At 35.4% G+C, this 20552-nt stretch overlaps 1 protein-coding gene across 2 annotated transcripts in view; it reads right to left on the reverse strand.

Moving 5' to 3' along the window:
* The window catches only part of LOC126272032 (tektin-1), a 151714-nt gene that overhangs the window by 39076 nt on the left and 92086 nt on the right, over positions 1 to 20552 (reverse strand). For both annotated transcript variants that reach the window (XM_049974550.1, XM_049974541.1), the window contains one exon: positions 6989 to 7211. In XM_049974550.1, coding sequence (XP_049830507.1) covers positions 6989 to 7211 — 223 coding nt within the window. The remainder of the gene's footprint in view (positions 1 to 6988; positions 7212 to 20552) is intronic.

Here is a 20552-nt window from a genome sequence, read left to right on the forward strand (position 1 = left end):
CATGCTCCGCACAAACCTGGTATATCATGCTTTACAGCCACCGTACACCGTACCAAGTGCTAGGACAGGACATATACACAATGGATATTCTCCTCCAGGTAAAGCTGACCAGTGTTTCCACTGAGTGGGTAAAACCTGCTTGGACAATGACAGCACCGACTGCAATCTCACAGAAAACGATAGACACACCTCGCAACAAACCCATACCCATGGCAGAATCAGACAGCGGTGACCCACCAGATATCCACACCATGGGACCTAATGCATCAGCAGAATCATTGAGCACCACCCACACCTGCACTATCTGCACTCGGGCAGGCTGAGAGGTGAAGTTTATGTACCCCACCATACCTGGTGCTCCACACTTCAGGGGGAGGGGAGGGGGGAGAGGGGTGGCTGTGTGGGAGTGACAAGTCAATAGTTGACAGGACACTGAAACACTCTCATTGCAAATGAGGTTCTTTGGAGAAAGGAGTGTTTGTTTTCCTGCATTAATGAATGTTTGTACTGTGTTCGTGCAGAATAATAAAAGTGATCATTTCCAGTGTAAAATCCATGCAAGCATTCTCTTTTATGTAGTGTAATTACTTCTACAATGTTAAGAATTGTATGTTGATGATTTCTTCACTCCTAGTGAATGTTATTATTGACATTCTTGTAAATGACATTACTGTCTCACAAGCAGTAATCTGTGTATGGCATGTGATTAAACAATGTTGATGGTAAGCACTGGATGAGGAACAGGGAAGTGTGGCACACAGGGAATGATTTCATATGACGCTGTAGACTTTAAGATAGTGACAAAATATTGCTTTGGCAGATGTAACAACAATGCTGATCTGACTACCTCTTGATTTTAGGTGTAATGTACAGGTCAGCCAGTTATTATGAATATATTTTAGCAATACATAAACTAAGGGAATGTTTCATCCAGGAACTTCCATTGTTGTTGAAAATATTTTAAGGTTTTTATGTTAAATTTTATTTCAAAAGAATCAGAAATGTCATTCAAACACTTATCCATCATCACTCTTTATGTCTATGCAGTGCCTATCACGCTGAGAGAACCATAGAATCAGCACTTTGCCACATTATTATCATGTGTATGCTTTTCACACTCCACCTAATAAATGAAATACACATGCCACCTATGTGACAAATAGAGAATGTGGATAATGAGTCATTGGATACTGCTAGAGCAGTTGCTATAGTGTCTTGTAGGGCAGAGCTCAGCCTAAATGCTCTCTCATACTCAGCCTTCAGGCAGAGGAGACAGCTTGACCCTGTCTGCCTCCAGCTCTGTTCTCAAGGAATGACTACTAGACACATAGATGTGAATGGCCTCTTGCCACATTGCCCATTCCCTTTCTTGTATTCAAAAACTTAGACTGGCAGTCATCCCTCATTCCCCTCCCAGGTAAGCCCTTCTGTACTCCATAACTTCAGAATATGCTCCAAGATTACATCATTATACACTTTCATTTTGAAATTTACTCTTCCACTGTTCTCTTGCTTTTATTTTGCCTTGAACCAGATGCAGCAATACACTGATAATGATGTCCAGAGTGTGCTAGATCTGGACATTTTACTAACATAATGGGAAAAAATCCACATCTGCAGCACACTGCCTACCAGCCAGTCCAGCCTGAGCCACGCCATGAGCTAACCAAGCAACGAACACTGTTCATGTGTGTTCTGTGCGTGTCGCTGCCTCTCAGGGCCAATTTCACTGTCACGGGGAGCTAGCCAGTGCTGGCTGGAGCTGTCATATTGCTGCTCATCACTAAGCTGCCCACGTATCACAGGGCATGCAAATTGCACCACTCCCATGCCCTTGCCAGCACTTCCCCGTGATAGGCCGAGAGCACAGATACTGCAACCCACCCGCATCTAGAGGCACCGCCCTGTTAGCTGCCTTCCACCCACCTGTGGTGCGACATCTAATACTGCACGGTCTGGCTTCCAGCCAAACTGTCCACGCTCTCCTCAACTGAGTGGATCACACACCATCCATTCATTGGAACAGCCTACCTGCAGCTGCCCAGCCTAAGTATACTGTGTACAGTGCTGGAGCATCTCTTCCTCACTCCCATTGCAGGCAGCACCCACTGCTGGGTCCATACCACATCCACATGGGATATGAGGCAAGTATCCTTAGCTGTTTGCATGCACCTTTATTGCTAGCTGTTGTGCTTTGCATGTCGTACAATACCTTGATAAGTAGTCTACGTTTGAACGTTTTGACTGTGCTTTGAGTGCAAAAAATGCTCTCAGGTAGAGAGTGGAGAAGAATGAAGGACCAAAGTTGCAAGGACCTTGTTGAGACTTTACAAGAGCAATTAGTGGCACTTGTGGTGAGAAGTTGGGAACTAGAGGAATGATTTCAAGCAAGACAGAAATTGAAACCAAACAAAGTTGATTTAAGTATGCAAACCACCTCTGTTGGTGCTGTTATTAATAATCATCATCCCTCCCCCCCCCCCCCCCCCCATCCCACAAACACACACGCATACACAAACACACACGCACACACACACACACACACACACACACACACACACACACACACACACACACACACACACACACACCTGCCCCTCTTGTGTAAGAAACTGATTAATTTGAGAAACAGTTTACCTGCTGTAAATTTTATTCCCTCTTTCTTGGGGAAACCCTTTGAAAATGTGAACACCTTTTTACAAAATGTCTGCAATACTGATTGCATTTGCTCATGAACAGAAGGTTTTATGTTGAATGTGGCATGCCTAAAGCTATTGGTGACACACACACTTATGTGTAGTCAGTAATCACATTAAGAAATACAGAATGTATTGAGGGATTGGCCAAGGGTTTAGTGGAGAGATATTCTAACATAAATGTGTGAGCTGTTACCAGGACTGGGCAAGGTAAGGAGAATATTTTGAGGCTTTTGTAAATAGAAAGATAAAATTTCCTCCCACAATCTTGTGTCATACAAAAGATTTTGTGGAAGATGCAACATGGAATGATATCCTGCTAGAAGACACCAAATCACAAGCCATTGCTGTGTTTATCTGCAATATACATCCACAAATTGGAGTTGATGTTCGAGTAGCATTATCTCTTCTTGGCATGAGTTAGTCTGCTTCAAATTAGTGTATGAGGAATTTTGGCTATTTGATTGATTCCCTCATACAATAATGACGCTTGTTGTGTGTGACACCAAGACAGACAGCTGGTGATATAAACAGCTGTGCCATATTGCAATGTCCTTGTTATTTCTACTGTAAAGAAATTGGTCTCTGGGGTGATTACTGTCACTGATCATGAGGTACATCAACCAAATCAGAGTAAGATTTCTCGATTAATAGAGATCTGTGTATCCTCCAGGACCTTGCAACTTACAAGTTGTGGAGTACTGACCAGAGAGCAACAAACCAAATGTGGCATTTCCTTGCATTTATTTTTTGTGTTATGATCATGCTAACTCTTTCCTCTATCTTATTGACATCTACCCACAATTTCATGCCACTGACATGTGTCGATCTCTGCCCACATGGAGGAGAGAACATTAAGGTCCTCTGAATTGCTTCTGCTAAGAGGTCATGCCTCACCTGAGGCCAACACCATCTATGTGCCACAGGAGGAGCGTAATCACATGAACTTTGATGGAAGTGACTTGTTTTCAGGCCCAGATACAGATATGTCTTCAGAATCTAGGCTTTCCAAGAACAGTTGCAGATCATTATATTCTGACAATCTTGGGACAGTCTTTCAGATTACTAGTGGGGATAGATTACTATAGTCCTGCAGGGGCATTATGCAGTGACAACAATATGACTAGCACCTGCTGTTGGCAAAACCACTAGGATGCTATGTGGACTAAAGACCTGCAGGGGCATCATACAGTCATAATAATATGAAGTTTTGCATATGACACAGTGCTACTTGGCTGTTGCTGCATTTTGCATCTCTGTTTCAGGAAAATTAAAGACACCACATTTGTTGGCATGGACCAATGTAAACAGAATTTTGTGCGTTTAGATAGGACAATGAATATTGTATTTACTTTGTTAATGGTGCACCATTTCATATTTTGCTATCTGACTTCTGTAGGTATCAGCAAACAAATGTTGAGTCTTTTTTGTATAGTGTTTTTAATCATAGACTGGCCAAAAATAGTTACATTAATGTTTATTGTATTTGAATGACATGTCATTCTTCAGAAGTACTTAAGATAACACCAGACCCTGTTTTTTAACAATTGCCCATAGCCATTGAAAGGTACCTTTCCTACCTTAAATAAATGTGTGTGTACCAGAGTTGTGGAATTTAAATGGACCTCATGCATAAAGCATGCCATTAATCTATTTAAGAATAAAGTTCTGTCATCAGTTGCACAGTTATATTTATTCTGCATCACTAGTTTCACCATATAAATCTATCATCTTCAGAAGCCTAGAATATTTAGGACAATATAAATCATAAAAATTCGGGCATACATTTATGTAAAATATAGGACTTTTACTACAAGAACTTACTTAATATTGGTTTAGCAGATGTCAGTATCTTCTTCAAAGAAGTATCATGTTACAACATGTCCAAAATGTACATATTGTATGTTATAATCATAACCATACTTTGAAAACGTATAGCAAATGTATACAGCTGACATTAATATCTAAAATTAATGGTCTAATTTTATACATGTGTACCTTAAGAGGTAAGAATGTCAGTAACATATTCTGCTGTGTTTGCTCCTTAGACAGGATTTTTTTTCTGACCATCACTTGCACATGAGTCTTAAATGAACTATCCCAGGGCTACAGTGGTTCCCATGCCCATGGGCAAGGGAAAAATATAATGCAATCAGTTGTTTTTATTTTTTTCTGACCATCACTTACACATGAGTCTTAAATGAACGATCCAGGGGCTACAGTGGTTCCCATGCCCATGGGCAAGGGAAAAATATAATGCAATCAGTTGTTTTTCAGTCTATAATATTATTTGAAAGTCAGTATTATGTAGGTTTCTAAGTGGTTCATAAGTATAACTTTTTAATGGCTACTTACAAGTCGCCATTCATCTTCCAAAATATTAAAAATACTTTATACTTACAGGTGTATGCCCCCTTCCCCCCCCCCCCCCTCCCCACCCCCCCTGCCCCCGGCCCCCAACCCCATCCCACCCCCTTCCCACCCTCGCACCCTGTACAAATCAGATGGATACATTCCATCCATTATGTTTTTCTTCTCCCCAAAAATTATTGTTTTGTTTGAAAATATTTTTTATAAAGTCATCAATTTTATATGTCCACAGTGCTTAATATCTTGAATGCTAAGTCAGGAGATATCCAAATTCCCTACCCCATGTTTTTGGTTGTTTTGAATTTATTTGTGTCACTAATTCAGCTGAAAACCATGCTACTTGCAGTTACCAGTAATTTCAGATTTTTTGTCACTATTCATTTGTAAAAGTACACCTAACAACTAACTTCCTGATAAATTAGATGAAAAAGATATTCGAATAATTACAGCATACATACAGCTAATGCTGGGAACTCATTAGCTTGATTTGTGCTCATTTAGTTTCAGAGTAATTAGTATCCTTATTTAAGACATTGTTACAGATATTGAATCTCATATTTATGCAAACCAGCCAGCATAATTCAATACAGATTATTGTTGTATCTAAAATTCCTCATTCAAAAGAATCTTCCTTTAATTTTCATTTGCTCACAAATTTAAATCCGTAATTGTAGCTCGGGCAAATTTGGCTAACAACAATAGATGAATGTAGTTCTGATTATTTCAAACTTATAAAAGAGGTAGTGTTCAATCATATCATTCTACATAATGTTATCATATGAGCAAGATCCGTGCCCAAAGTGCATGTGGCTTAGTACAGTTTACAGGTCATAAAATGTACCACAATGTATCTAGATTTTGAGTTGGAGAGTTTTCACCAAGGTTCAGTGACTGTTTTTAATGGTTCCTTACTGAACTAGTAATTATTCTCATCAACAGTGTTAATTTTCAATAATTATCATTATTCATTGTGAAAATAGGATCAGACTGTGAGTTGTGTTGTTTAAAACTTATACTTACACTGTGTACATTATTTTCATATGGATTTGACTATTAGATTTCAAGGACATTGATTTATTCAGTGACTGTGTCAGTTATACATGTTCGCTACATGTGAATTGCTGGAACAGTTAGGCCAATGTTAGGTTACTATACTCAAAAAAATCATATTATTAGACATCAACCAAGTGTTGTATGTGGTTATCCAATTAAATGTAATGTAGTTAAAGTAGATGAGACATAATCTGGCCATAAACATTACTTCAGTCAATATCTAAGGGCAATTAAAGTTTGTGGACTACAAAGTGGGTGTGGACCATCTTATTAGTACTAAATTGTTCACACCACCAACTTACAGCCACATTCGATGGAGGTTCTGCTATCAAAAGCATATTATTTGCACAGGTAAATATTGTTATGCCACCCCCACCCCCACTGTCACCCCCCCCCCAAAAAAAATCCCCTCAAATAAACTATCTTATAGCCCTTGAGGGGGTTCAATTGGCTACCTGTAAATGCCACAATAATATTCTTGGTTAGCAGCTTACACAGGTATATCAGCCCTTATCTTCAGTTTATTTTGCAAGAAACATCACCTCATCTCATAATATTAATTTTGAAACATTACAGTTTCATCATGTTACCTTGGATACTTGTGATGCAGCATTGCATGAATGATTCCTCCCCTATGTGACTCCAGTTTAGTGTCAGCAGTGAATGGTGCCATGACTGAAATTGTAAGCTGTTTCTAAATGTGTTGTATAATAAGGAAAATAATACACCATAAATGAATCATCAGAAATAGTTACCTGCAATGTTTCACTCTTTCACATTTATTTACAAAATTAATTGTCTTTCATACGCACTTTAACCTAACCAAATTTAAGATTAAGACATTGTAATATATAACACAATTAAATTACCTCCTTCAGCTGGTTCTCAAATTTTATTTTTGCATCTCTTGTCTCTTTTATTCTTTGTTGGAAAATGTAATTGGTATCATAATACAGCTCCCAGAGTTCTTCATTTATCTTTTTAAGAATCATATCAATGCCAGACCGCAGTGAGTAACTATTTTTAATTTCTTTTGATGCGCGCTCAATATTTCCAGTTGTAAATAGTGCCCATTCTTCTTCTGTAATGTTGCTAATGGAAAAAGTTTGATGAACTCTTTGAAATAATTCTCCATGGATTTCTACAACTACTATTATTAGTACTAATCTTATACAGTATCAAACAATATCAACTGAATCAATATGTCTAGTAATTTATATCAACTGCTAAATTTCTGCTATAGTGGTGGCACTCATAAATGTTTTGTGAGCAAAACAGTCTAAATTGATTAGGATGTTACTTTATTTATAGTGTTGTTTTGGCTACTGGCATGATCAGATCTATGATGAAGATTTTGTTATACACTATAAGGCTACATAGGTTGAAAACTTAAAAAGGTTCAGAAATACTAAAAAGTTCACTCACCAAAACATAAAACTTGTGAACCTAGAAATTGTAGGACAAAGCAGCATGAATTTTTGACATGGTTTGCAGCGTATTCGTACAATGGGAGCTCTAACAGATTGATAATGCACTTGAAGAGGCATAACCGTAGGTTAGTGCAAAAGCATGAAAGTGTTTCACAGGGCACCAAGATAAAATGCCTTAAACATACTGGAAGACTTTGAAATTTCTACCCATAAAAACAGAGACTCACAGATTATTTTGACCAAACAATGTGAATTCAGTCCTAAAGCTTTTTTTTAATTATTTTTTTGCTGTGTCATGTGCTGACTCAGATATGTTCGCTTGCTTTCCATTGGACCACACCTCATTTTGCATTTGCAGAGTTGACAGAACTCCCACTGCTTGGCAACTGACCTGCCTCTATGTGCAAGTTACTGGTTCTACACCAAGGTGGAGCTGCCTTCAAAATAGTATCAAAATAGTATGAATTTATTAATCAGTCTATTTCATTCTTTAGCAAGTATTTTAGGAATCCACAAACTTCGGTATATCTGTTTAACCAAATTTTAGTTCATACGATGTAGTTTTTATGAGCAGGACATGTATAACAATAGGAGCTAATATAACTTTTAAATTCACAACAACATGTTGAGAGAAAATATGTTTCATATAAGATTCTATGCAGATGTTATATGGACTTGACTGTAAAGCACATTTAATGAAAACTTGCTGCCATTTTAGATGACCTCCACAGTTATTTAGTGCTGTCATCTGCACAATTAATTATAGAGGTCTGCAAATGTACTCTTTTAAATCCTGTTTTATAATTTGTCATCTGGAAATCGAATTTTATGAGTATGCAGTTGAACTAATTTAAATCATGTTTTGTAATCTGACTTTGAATGATGATAATTTTAAATAATGACTATCATTTCATATTTAATAACTAAAAAAATAAGGAAAATGGTCAACACACTAATGCTACCTATTAGCCAGCACCTGTGCCTTCTCTTAAGTTTTTGTCATTTGTAGGCTGATGACATATAATGTTATGTTCCTTTAATCTTAATTACATATTTGATGACATTATAAATAAATTAATATACAAGTGATCTCGACAATTTTATTTACAAAATTCTATCAACTCTGTCAATCAATGCCATGCTGAATAACGGCTTGCATAAGGACCAGAGTGGACCAACACTTTATTGATTTGCTCAGTTTGTGAAGCTCTTCCTCTTGAATAAATGATCAAATTTTTCTCAACTTGTTCTCATTTGTTTGTCTATTAATGTACATCACATCTACCAATTTCCAGCTCATTCAGATAATTCTTCATGGAGCAATATTTCTTTTTGCCTTATTATGTATTTTTGCATTCTGTACCACATTTGTTTTAACTTGTGTTCTGTCTAGAAAAAGACTAACAGATATGTTGAAAAGAAAAGCATCTCTTACTTACCCTTACCCTAATTTGCTGATCTTCCACTTTACAGCCCCCAAGACAAGTAAAACCAAAACTGAGGGATGTATAAGTGAGCATCACTTAAACCATGTCTGATAATGGGACTGCAGCATATATGCACACTTGCTCAAACAGTCTGGAGTGAAACGAAAGGGGGGGGGGGGGGGGGGGGGCACATCATTGACAGATCTCACTCACTCAGTGACAATACTTCAATTCTCTAATAATTTTTGAAACAACTGACAACAGTTATGAATTAGTAATGAAAGTAGGGAAATGATCAACTGTGCAGACAAAGCTACTATCTACAATTGTTGGTAGTTAGTGATTGTGAATATTAAACTCAAGAAGTATGGTGTATGGTAAAAATTCCCACGCATTTCTTGAAGAACATGACATAAATAACAAAACTGAGCGTACAGTATGCAGTCAGAGTTTTCGGTGGGTCACAGCAGGAAAAGCAACATAAGTGATCATCTCCAAAAGGAAAAGCTCAAGGAAACATCATTGTTATCTACAAGTAGCAAGAAATTTAATCAATTTTTCATGAAAAACACTCCAAGAATGTCCAAATTAAAACTGGTTCCTGAAGAAGGTACTCTTGCATATCATGCCATCTCTCACAATCATAGCTTTCAGCCAATTGACTGTACTCCTTCTTTGTTTTGTAAGGTTTTCAACAGACCTAAATATAATTGCACTAGTTCTAAAAGTGAAGCACTTGTTGTTAATGTGTCTCCATGTTCTTACAGTAATGGCCAATGAATCATAAAATGCAAAATATGTGTCTATAATGACTGGCACATCAAATCACAAAGCAATGAAAATGATCCGATTAGTGGTTCAGTATTACATTTCTTGTTTGGCATTAAAGCCAAAATATTTGATATTAGTGATGTTCCAAATGAAACAGGTGGTACACAAATTCAGTTTATTGAGAAAATTTTGACAAAATATTGTTTAATAGATAAAGATATTGCATTTCCTGCATATAATGTAAATACCAATTTTGGCAGAGCCAACCATAATAGAACAAGAATTTTTACCAGAAATTTCAAACAAATCCAATAAATCACTTGCTGGTGTTGGCTGTGGTGCTCATGTTTTACACAATAGTGTTCAGTCAGTAACAGATAGTCTGTCATTTGATGTTGAGATTGATTAAGTGGAAAATTTACAAGTATTTTGAAATATATATTCTTAGAGCCAATGCCTTAAAAGAATTATGTGAGTCTATTGGTGTTAAATACAAGTTAGTAACAGCAAAACATGTTAGCTGTCTCTTCTTCCTGCATTGCAGGTGCTCCCTAATATTTTTGAAGGACTTAAGTCATAGCATTTGTCCTTTGACAACTGCCCTCAAATTCTGCAAATTTTTTTTCCAATATCTCTTCCCCATCATGGTTGATATTTTTAGGAGATCAATTATAAGTGTTTGTTGTTACTACTAAACAAATTGAGAGTCAAAATCACTCATTGAAATTCTTAATTTGATGGACAATCTTGTACAAAAGTTCATTTCTAGAATGATGAATAGATTCACAACAACAGCAGTTAAAGAAATGTTGAAAAATCTTGTGGAAAAAGGAAATATTACAGAAAAAGGGCTCTTCCAATCACATGAAACTGTTTTTGATGACTGTGAATTACACAAAAAAGTGGACCCTGGGGGAGTATTCATACATTCAGGATATATCTTGGATTTTTTTTCCCCATCTGCATCACTAGACTCATGTTCTGGATTCTCTTAGGATTGTATACGATTATGGTATTCCTCTCTACTTTCAGTGAGTTTGAACATGTTAAGCACATAATGGAACAGCATATCAAAGATTAGGAAATGAAGAAACTGCCTCTAGAAGAAAGATGAACTGCAAATATTTTTAAAAAGTGAAATTTGTATTGTTTCTCTTGGAGAAAATTGTTATTTTCCATTGTGTTTGCTAGGTCCAAATGCTGCAGAAGAAAGGGTTTTCAGTTTGATTAACATGTATTGGTACAGTGAAAAAGTTCATTCTATTTTTGGATTCAATGACAGCTACTACTGTTGAGAAGACTCATTTCAATGTATCTCATATAGAATCTTATGATTTTTTTTAACAAGGAACTGCTAGAATCAATTCGTTCTTATGATAAAAATAGCAAAAGTGAATCTTAGGATGAAATGTATAATTCATATATGATTACTGATTAGCAATTTTACATAGTTTTTAAAATTAACATATTGTACCTATTAACAATAATAAGCAACTAAACATTCCAATAAACATATTCAGGCTATTGTGATAAAAGAGTATATATCAGTCCTATTTATTCCTTAACAAAGAATATTACTCATCAGGTTACCTTCCATTCGGAAAGCAGTTGCAATTCTGCTGCATACAATAAATTTGCTCCCAAGACCGCAAAGTTAACGCAGGTTCATAGTTATCAAAAAAGGTTACCGAATGTGCAAAAACAGAATATATCTACACAGCAAAAACACGTTTCAAAATATTCTAGCCCCAAAAGTGTGATGAACAAAAAAATTTGTGTGCTTGGTGATAGTCATGGATGTGGAATTTCTGCACTATTGAAAGATAAATGTAATTTAATGGTAACAGGTTTTGTGAAGCCAGGAGCACAGTTTTGTGAGGTAAATAAACTAACAAACTCTACTGATGTATCTCACTTAAGTAATTGTTATTTTGTCATGCTTCTAGGTGGTTCAAACGATATTTATAGGAATGAAACAAAAGGGTTTGCAAAATAAATGAAGGAATGCTTAAACAACCTATTACATACAAATGTACTCATTGTTAACATTCCTCATCATTATGATTTGCCTTCCTGGTCCTGTGTCAACCAAGAAATTTGCATTGCAAACAAACTGATATCAGAAATATGTTTTAGTTTCATAACGTAGAGATGATTGATACATACAATTTAGGAAGAAGATTTCATACAGCTCATGGACTACATTTAAATATGTTAGGAAAAGACCAAATAGTAGAAAAACTCCGAGATCATATCCTGAAGAAATCAGCCCAAAGTATCAAGATTGCCAAACAACCACAAATTACAAAATGGTTTAGGCCAAAAACAGAAGCTTTGATGGAAGCAGAACTGTGTCAACCACTCAAAACTATCTCTGCTGCTGAAAATTGCGTGCAAGAAGCCACACACAAAAATAAAATCTTGGCCAATTTTTTAGGGTAAGTGCTGTGTCAGAAATACCTTTAGAAAAGAAATTATTTAAACCCTTAACTGAAAAGTCACAAAGTCCATCATTTCTTGTATTACACCATAATGTCCAGTCATTCAGAAATAAGATTCAAATGCTGGAAGTGTTACTTCAGTCTCAAATAGATCCAGATGTAATATGTATCACCGAACACTGGCTGTCTAAAGAAGAAATTCAGTCAACCTCTATTCCAAGGTACTCATTAACAAGCTTCTATTGTAGGAATTTCTCCACACATGGCGGTACTGCTATATTTGTAAAGGACCAGATAAAATTCAGTGAGGTAGGCCTAAATGAACAGATTGCATTATCTGAAGATAAGGAATTTGAGCTTTCTATGGTTAAGCTGCCTGAACTAAACTATATAATTATAAATGTATACAGAGCACCCAGTAGTAATATTCCAAATTTTATGACCAAGTTAGAAGTTCTGCTGTATAGTGACAACTCATTAAATATGAGAATAATACTTTGTGGTGATTTTAACAAAAAAAAGTAATGCTAAACTTGATTTGTTAAACATGACCAATCCTTTAATATGATCGCCACAATACACTCTCCAACAAGATCAACAGAGCATACTGATTCAATAATTGATCAAATTTTCATAACTGATACTTGTTACAAATTCACTGGCGAAGTACTGAGCATGGGATACAGTGACCATGATGATCAGCTACTGAGCGTTGACATGGAAAATAGTAAAATCAGCCCCAAAAAAGTATTTCAAAGAAGAAACTTTTCAGATGACAATATTAGGATTTTTAACTTCCTATTACCTAAGGAAAATTGGGACAGTGTTTACATGCAAACAACTGTTGATAATATGTTCTTAAGCTTCCATAACACCTTCCCTTATTACTTTAATACAGCATTTCCTTTTGAAACAAAAACTTCAAGCAATCAAAATAGAAAGTCGTGGGCAACAAAAGGAATCAAAATTTCTAGTGAGAGAAACAGATTTCTACAATATTGCTCCAAAAAATACATAGTCACTGAAGAATTTTCTGACTATTGTAAAGCCTACAAAAGAACTTATCTTAGAGTGATTAGACAGACAAAACTGTTATGGAATGACAATTTCATAAGAAACTCTTCAAACAAAATGAAAGCTATGTGGAAAGTTATTAAAAAAGAAACTTGTAGTTCAACACCTAAAAAGGAAAACATTTCTCTAACACTTAATGACTCTAAGGTCACAGATCCATACACAGCTGTAAACAAGTTCAATGAATATATCACTAGCAGAAGATCTCATTCAGGCAAACTGCAAGGTACCGTTCTTCAATTCCACCAATATGTCAAACAGCACTAATGCTACAATGTTTGTTTATGAAACAAACCCTGATGAAATTATGAACATAATAAAATTGTTACACAATAAAATCTCTAGTGGCTATGATGAAGCACCTGACCTCATATTAAAGGTGTGTGCTCCCCATATAGTAAAGCCATTATCAACCATCTACAACCAATCATTAAAAACTGGCATTTTTCCAGATGCTCTCAAAATAGCTAAAGTCTCACCATTACTAAAGAAAGGTTCCCATGATTTAGTATCCAATTATAGACCATTATCCATATTAAGCATCTTTTCAAAAATCCTGGAAAAACTTTTTTATGACAGGCTTATAAATTTCATAAAAAACCACGCACCAATCAGCATTCAACAACATGGTTTTAGTAAATCTTTATCCACCCTGACAGCAATTTTTTAACTGCTGGACCACATACTGAAATCAATTGACCAACATAATATAGCTGCAGGTATCTTCTTAGATCTCTCTAAAGCCTTTGATGTACTAGATCATAAAATACTGCTTGCTAAATTGGAAAGAAGAGGAATAAGAGGTGTGGCTCACAACTGGCTATGCTCTTACCTACAAAACCTCAGACAGAAGGTATCACTTCAATATGATATTAATGTACAGAATAAAATAAATAACACAGTTTTCCTCTCGGAGGAAAGAACAATAAGATATGGTGTTCCCCAGTGTTCTGTTCTAGGGTCATTACTTTTCCTCATTTACATAGATGATCTTGTTGAACGTATGAGCCCACAAAAAACTATCCTGTTTGCTGATGATACAAGCATAGCATTGACTGGATCTAGCCCTGAATCCCTTCAGAGAAAATCTGATAACTCTATGAAAAAACTTTCTGAGTGGTTTTAACAAAAATGGCCTAATTGTTAATAGCGGGAAAACTGTATGTATCAACTTCCATCTAATTCCCACATCCAGTCAAAAAACTATCCAAGTAAAGTTAAATAATGATAAAATTGAAAATGTAAATGCAACAAAATTTTTGGGTCTATGGGTCCAACAAAATTTAAAATGGGACACACATATAAACAACTTATCAAAGAAATGCTCATCATTGAGCTATGGACTAAGAATACTAATATCTACTACAAGTAAATCCACACTAATGCAAGCATACCATGCACAGTTCCACTCATTGCTCCGCTATGGAATCATCTTTTGGGGAAATTCAACTCACAGCACAAATATATTTAAACTACAAAAAAGAGCACTGAGAATAATCTGTGGCCTCAAAAAGCTGGAATCCTGTAAATGTCAATTTATAAAACTTAATGTTCTCACCATCCCATCCCTATTCATTCAAGAAACAGTCCTATTCACCAGGGAATACCTCTCAAGAACAGGCAAATTAATCCAAAACAATGATATACACGCTCATTATACCAGAGGGCAACCTAATATCCATCAAATTTTTTCAAGGACATCATCATACCAAAAATATATAACTCATCTGGATGTTATATTACACAATAAAATTCCAGAACAAATAAAAACTGCTCCAGATCCAATATTTAAAAATAAACTAAAGGCATTTCTGACAAAGCACTGTTTCTATTCAGTACAAGAATTCCTGGAAATGAAAAATTATAAAGTTCCTTTGTAAAATACTGTGATTAGAGTAAAACATTCTGTAGGCAAAATAATAACCTAATTTCTTCTATACACAACTATGTTTCAGTTTCACTTCCCAAAATTTTTCAACTCGCTTTATGAATGTACAAGTACACATTCTATTAGTATTAAAACTTAATTGTCTGTGAAATTTCAATGTTAATTTCATGTTTAATGTAGTTTTTAAATGACATTGTCCTTCTGTTGTGTTTCCAGTTGACATTTTCACTATTCTGTAATCTCAGTGATTATTTGTATAAATTTAAAGTAGCACTACATTGCCTACATGTTTCTTAGTTCCCCATGTAAATTGTTTGTATTCTCTGTGTGTGAAGTTACTACATTCATCAATGAACAATTTTGTGTACATTTTTGTAAATGGCAGTCCATTGCCTACTTTTTTCCTCCAAACTACATATTTGTTAAGAATAATGACTTGTCCTATATCATGTGTACTTTGTACAATATGTGAGCCACAGGATAAATAAATAAATAAATAAATAAATACAAATACAAATACAATACTCATCGACTGTTATATTGACGTAAATGATAGATTGCAGAAATCAGTCATCCTTTTTAAATTTTATTATGCAGATTTAGATTTCAGCTAGAAGCTAGTCATTCTCAATGCTAAGAATACAAGAAGTGCATAGTCAGGTGATGTCATAAAAAATTACAAATAATGGCTTAACTCATAAGGTTTGTATATTACATACCACTATTATTTTCGCTCAAATCATGTATGTCCCTGTTGATCAGGCTTCACCCACAGTTCATTAAATGCTACTGTTTGTGGAAGGCAGACTGTATGGAGAACACATCAGTTGGTTACATGGCGCCATCTATATGAACTACATAAATAAAATTCAAGGGAAGTAAACCACTTCAAATTTGCATGAGAATTGCATAAAATGAAACATGAGTAAGTATATTTCATATTTGCCAGCGAGTAATAAAATTTCCATGTTCAGTCCTTGTGAGTCTGTTATTATTATTAAAACATTTTTAAATTGTTTAAAAAAAATTTTGAGACACAAGAAGACACATGGTGTATACACCTATTAGTTGATATGGCTTAAATATTTATATCTTGATACTATATCTCCCTTTATTAAAACATTATAAGTATATTGTTAATCATATTTACTAAATAGTTCATAGATGATGCCAAATGTCAGTCAGATTCATGGTTGGTGCAATTTGGCTATTCCACTATAGATATAGAGGGTACTAACCTCATTATCCCTTAAAACCAATTTTCCTTGTAAATACAAAACAACCAATATACTTCATTGCTGTTAATAATGACACCAGGTAACCAACCAATGTGTTCTCCATATAGACTGCCTTCCCCAAACTGTAATATTCAATGAACTGAGGGTGAAGCCGTATCAACAGGGACTTACATGCTTTGAGCAAAATTAATAGTGGTATGTAATATACAAACCATATGAGTGAAGCCATTACTTGTAACTTTTTATAACATCATCTGACAATGTAATTCTTGTATTCTTGGTATTGAGAATGGCTAGCTTCTAGCTGAAATCTAGATCTGCATAATAAAATTTAAAAAGGATGACTGATCTATAATTTACAAGAATATTATTTATGTTTAATGTATCTACATACTCCTTTCCAGTTTCCAAAATTAAAGTCCATTCTTTGTGTGGGTTTTTCAGCTACTGCATCCTTTTAAGCGTATAAGCAATTTCAAAATGTTATGATAAATTACAAGAAAGTTAAGTGTAAATGTAGTAATAAAGTTAAGTATAAACACAAGTGAAGTCTGTTCAGTATGGGTAGCAGGAAAATGTGAGTCAGATCTTTTGACACAAGACTCAGTGGCTGCGCAACAAGTCATGATGCGTTATTGGAGGTGCCAATGATGTGTACAGGAATGAGTTGCTGAATGCTGAGCACAACTTAAGGACATTTCTGGACGGTACTAAGAAGCAGAACATGATTGTCACTAGCATTCCTTGTAGACATGACCTTATCCCCACTTCATGTGTAAACGCTGAAATTAGGGAAGCCAACTCGCAATTTCAGGAAATATGCAAAATGTATCCTAATACAAACTTTCTTTGTACAGATTTTCTTATGAGAGACTACTTCACAAAACATGGGATGCATCTGAACAAAAAGGGCAAGAAACTTTTGTGTGAGAAAATCAGTGAAATGTTAGAGAGACTGAACAAACATAGTGACAGCATGTCATTACAGTTAGCTCTGACAGTTTTAAAGCAAGCACCAGCATAAGTATTTCCACAAAAAATGCTACAAGCATCAGAAATAATCACAGCATCAACAACAACAAGAAAAGCAGCAACAGCAGCTACATCAACAGCAGAGCCACCTCTGGTACCAGCAGCGTCAACACAATCAATGGTAGCTGGACCAACTCCACCAAAAGTAGTAAAATCATCAAGAACAGTTACACTAACAACAACAAATGCAGTAACAGCTCCATCAACTGCAGAGCCAGCCCTAATACCAGCAGGAAAATCAACAGCAAAAGCAACAGAAGCATCACTAGCAACAGCAGAACCATCCACAATAGCAGCAGAATCAACTCCAACATTAGCAGAACCAGTACTATCAACTACAAAAAATTCAGACAGCAGATGGAAGACAGTGTCTTCATCCCATCTAAATGATTTTTTAGTGGAAACCAGAATGAGGAGGAGGCCCCAAGAGAAACAGAGATATAACTTTATTTAAGTCAGTATAGCAGAGAAATCTACAACAAGGTATTTACAACTTTAAAATAATCCACCAAAATGTACAGGGGTTGAGCAAGAAATATGAACAATTAGACATGTTTGTATATGCAATTATGTCTGATGTGCTTGGTATTAGTGAACACTGGCTATCTGATGCCAAATTAGAGCTTTTTAAACCTCTAAACATGGTACTAGCTAATAAGTTTTGCAGATTGCTATCAGAGGTGGGAGTGTGTCAATGCATGTAAAAAAGCACATTTGATTTTAATTCTGTAAATGCAAGTAAATATTCATTAGAAGGAACAACTGAATTATGTGCAGCATGTATAAAGGTACCAACTGATGAAATTTATGTTATATGTTTATATAGACCGCCACGTGGAAACTTCAAAGTTTTCTTAACAAAGTTTTGTGATACAATAGAGAATGTTTTTATATCACACCTGAACAAGTTAGTTATTATAGGAGATTTCAACATAAATGTGTTAGCAGATAAGTTACACACTAGACTATTCAAGAATACTCTGCTTGAATATAATGTAAGGTACCTGATAAACACCACAACAAGGGAGACTGAAACATGCCAGTCTGCAATAGATAACATAATCACTGATATTCATCTTCACCTTCTGTTATTATAAGTGCTTTGTCAGACCACCATGCAGTAGAACTAAGTGTGCACATAAAAAATGTTCCTTCACACAGTTGCTATAGATATATTAGGATGAATACAGACCAAAATATAACTCATTTGAATAATATGCTAAGGAATGTGGATTGGAACAGTGTCCTAACGACACTACATAGTTATGGCAAATTCTCAAGTGAACTATTCTACATTCTTAACCAAGCCTGCCCATTAATAAAAAAGAGAATTCAGTCACATGCTGTAACCCAAAACTGGATATCAAGTTCAGTCACTGAGGCTAGAGAAAAACTAAGATGAATATGCTCTGTTAAATGACTTGAGTAATAAAAAATTAAAAGAAGAATTCAAAAAGTATCAGAAATACTATGTAGACCTCTTAATTTCAGAAAAACAGAAATTGTCATTCAGAGTTCAAATAATATCTCGATAAACATCATGGTCACTATTAAATAGAGAAATAGGTAAATCTGGGAAACATACAACTGAAAATCACTTGCTGATAAATGGCACAATAGAAACTGATCAGAATAAGCTAGCAGATCTATTTAACAATTACTTTGCTTCTGTTGGCTCCAGCATATACAATCAGCTTAAAAATCATAAATACAAATTCATAGGAACACCAGTGTCAGAAAGCATATTTTTGATGCCAACAAGTAAAGAAGAAATAACGAAAATAGCAAGTAGCTTAAAGAATACCCATGCAGCAGGATATGATGATCTTAGTCTGGACACTCTTAAGAAATGTATACATAAAATTGCATCACATTTATCAACAGTTATCAACTCTCATATGGAAGATGATCTATTTCCAGATGAGTTGAAAATTGCTCGAGTTGTGACAATTTTTAAAAAAGGAAACAGGAATCTAGTGGAAAACTTTCAACTCATTTCTGTTCTTCCAATAATATCCTAAATCTTCGAGAATGTATTATACATAAGAATCTGGAACTTCCTGGTATGCAAAAAAGTGATTTATAAGGGGCAGTATGTGTTTGTCAAGGGGTCGTCCACCATTACAGCAGCATCCAACTTAATCGAAGGTGTCACTCAAGCAATAGATAATAAAGAACATGTATGTGGCATCTTTCTGGACTTGCAAAAATCATTTGACTGTGTTGATATGACCATATTGCTGGACAAACTGTGGAACTATGACATTCGAGGCACAGCCCATAATCTGATGAGGTCCTACTTGACAAATAGGAAGCAGTTTGTGTCTATTAGCACTACAGAGGGAGCATACAAATTAAACACCACTGACATAAATTTTGGTATTCCACAGGGGTCAATATTAGGACCACTTCTTTTTATTATTTATGTTAATGATATTCAGTCCATAACAAACCATGCAACAGCTCTCTTATATGCAGATGATACCACGTTAATATGCTGCAATCCAAGCTATTCGCAGCTCTAAGTGGAATCCAATACTGCAGAAGGCTTAATTCTGCAGCATTTTAGTGAAAACAAACTAAAATTAAACACTAATAAATCTGTCTATATTGATTTTGATCCTGGGAGGCAAAAAACTCATGAAAACCAAATCTTAATGGGTGATAAATACATTAAAAAACAATACCTGACCACATTTCTTGGCCTGACACTTGATGCAGAGTTAAACTTGTCTGATCATGTGAATGATATTTGCAAAAAGCTATGTACTACCATATATGTCCTAAGAAAACTGACACCTTTTTGTAACATCACCTCTCTGAGGCAAATATATTTTGCACTATTTGAATCCCATCCAAGCTATGGGATAGAGGTATGGGGATCCAGCAGTAAAGGTAATATGAAAAGTGTACTTATCTTACAAAAGAAGGCACTTAGAATTATGGGAAAGAAATGTGCCGGGGAGTCCTGCAGAAATTTGTTTAAAGAATTTAAAATACTAACTGTTCATAACCTGTATGTGCTGAAGATAATCACTATGGCAGTAAACAGTAACAAAACACTTAATAAAGAAATACACGATCACAACACTAGAGGTAGAGAGGGACCCCACATCATATCTCACAGAACAA

The sequence above is a fragment of the Schistocerca gregaria genome, chromosome 1 (genome assembly GCF_023897955.1).
Source record: "Schistocerca gregaria isolate iqSchGreg1 chromosome 1, iqSchGreg1.2, whole genome shotgun sequence".
Lineage (NCBI taxonomy): Eukaryota > Metazoa > Arthropoda > Insecta > Orthoptera > Acrididae > Schistocerca > Schistocerca gregaria.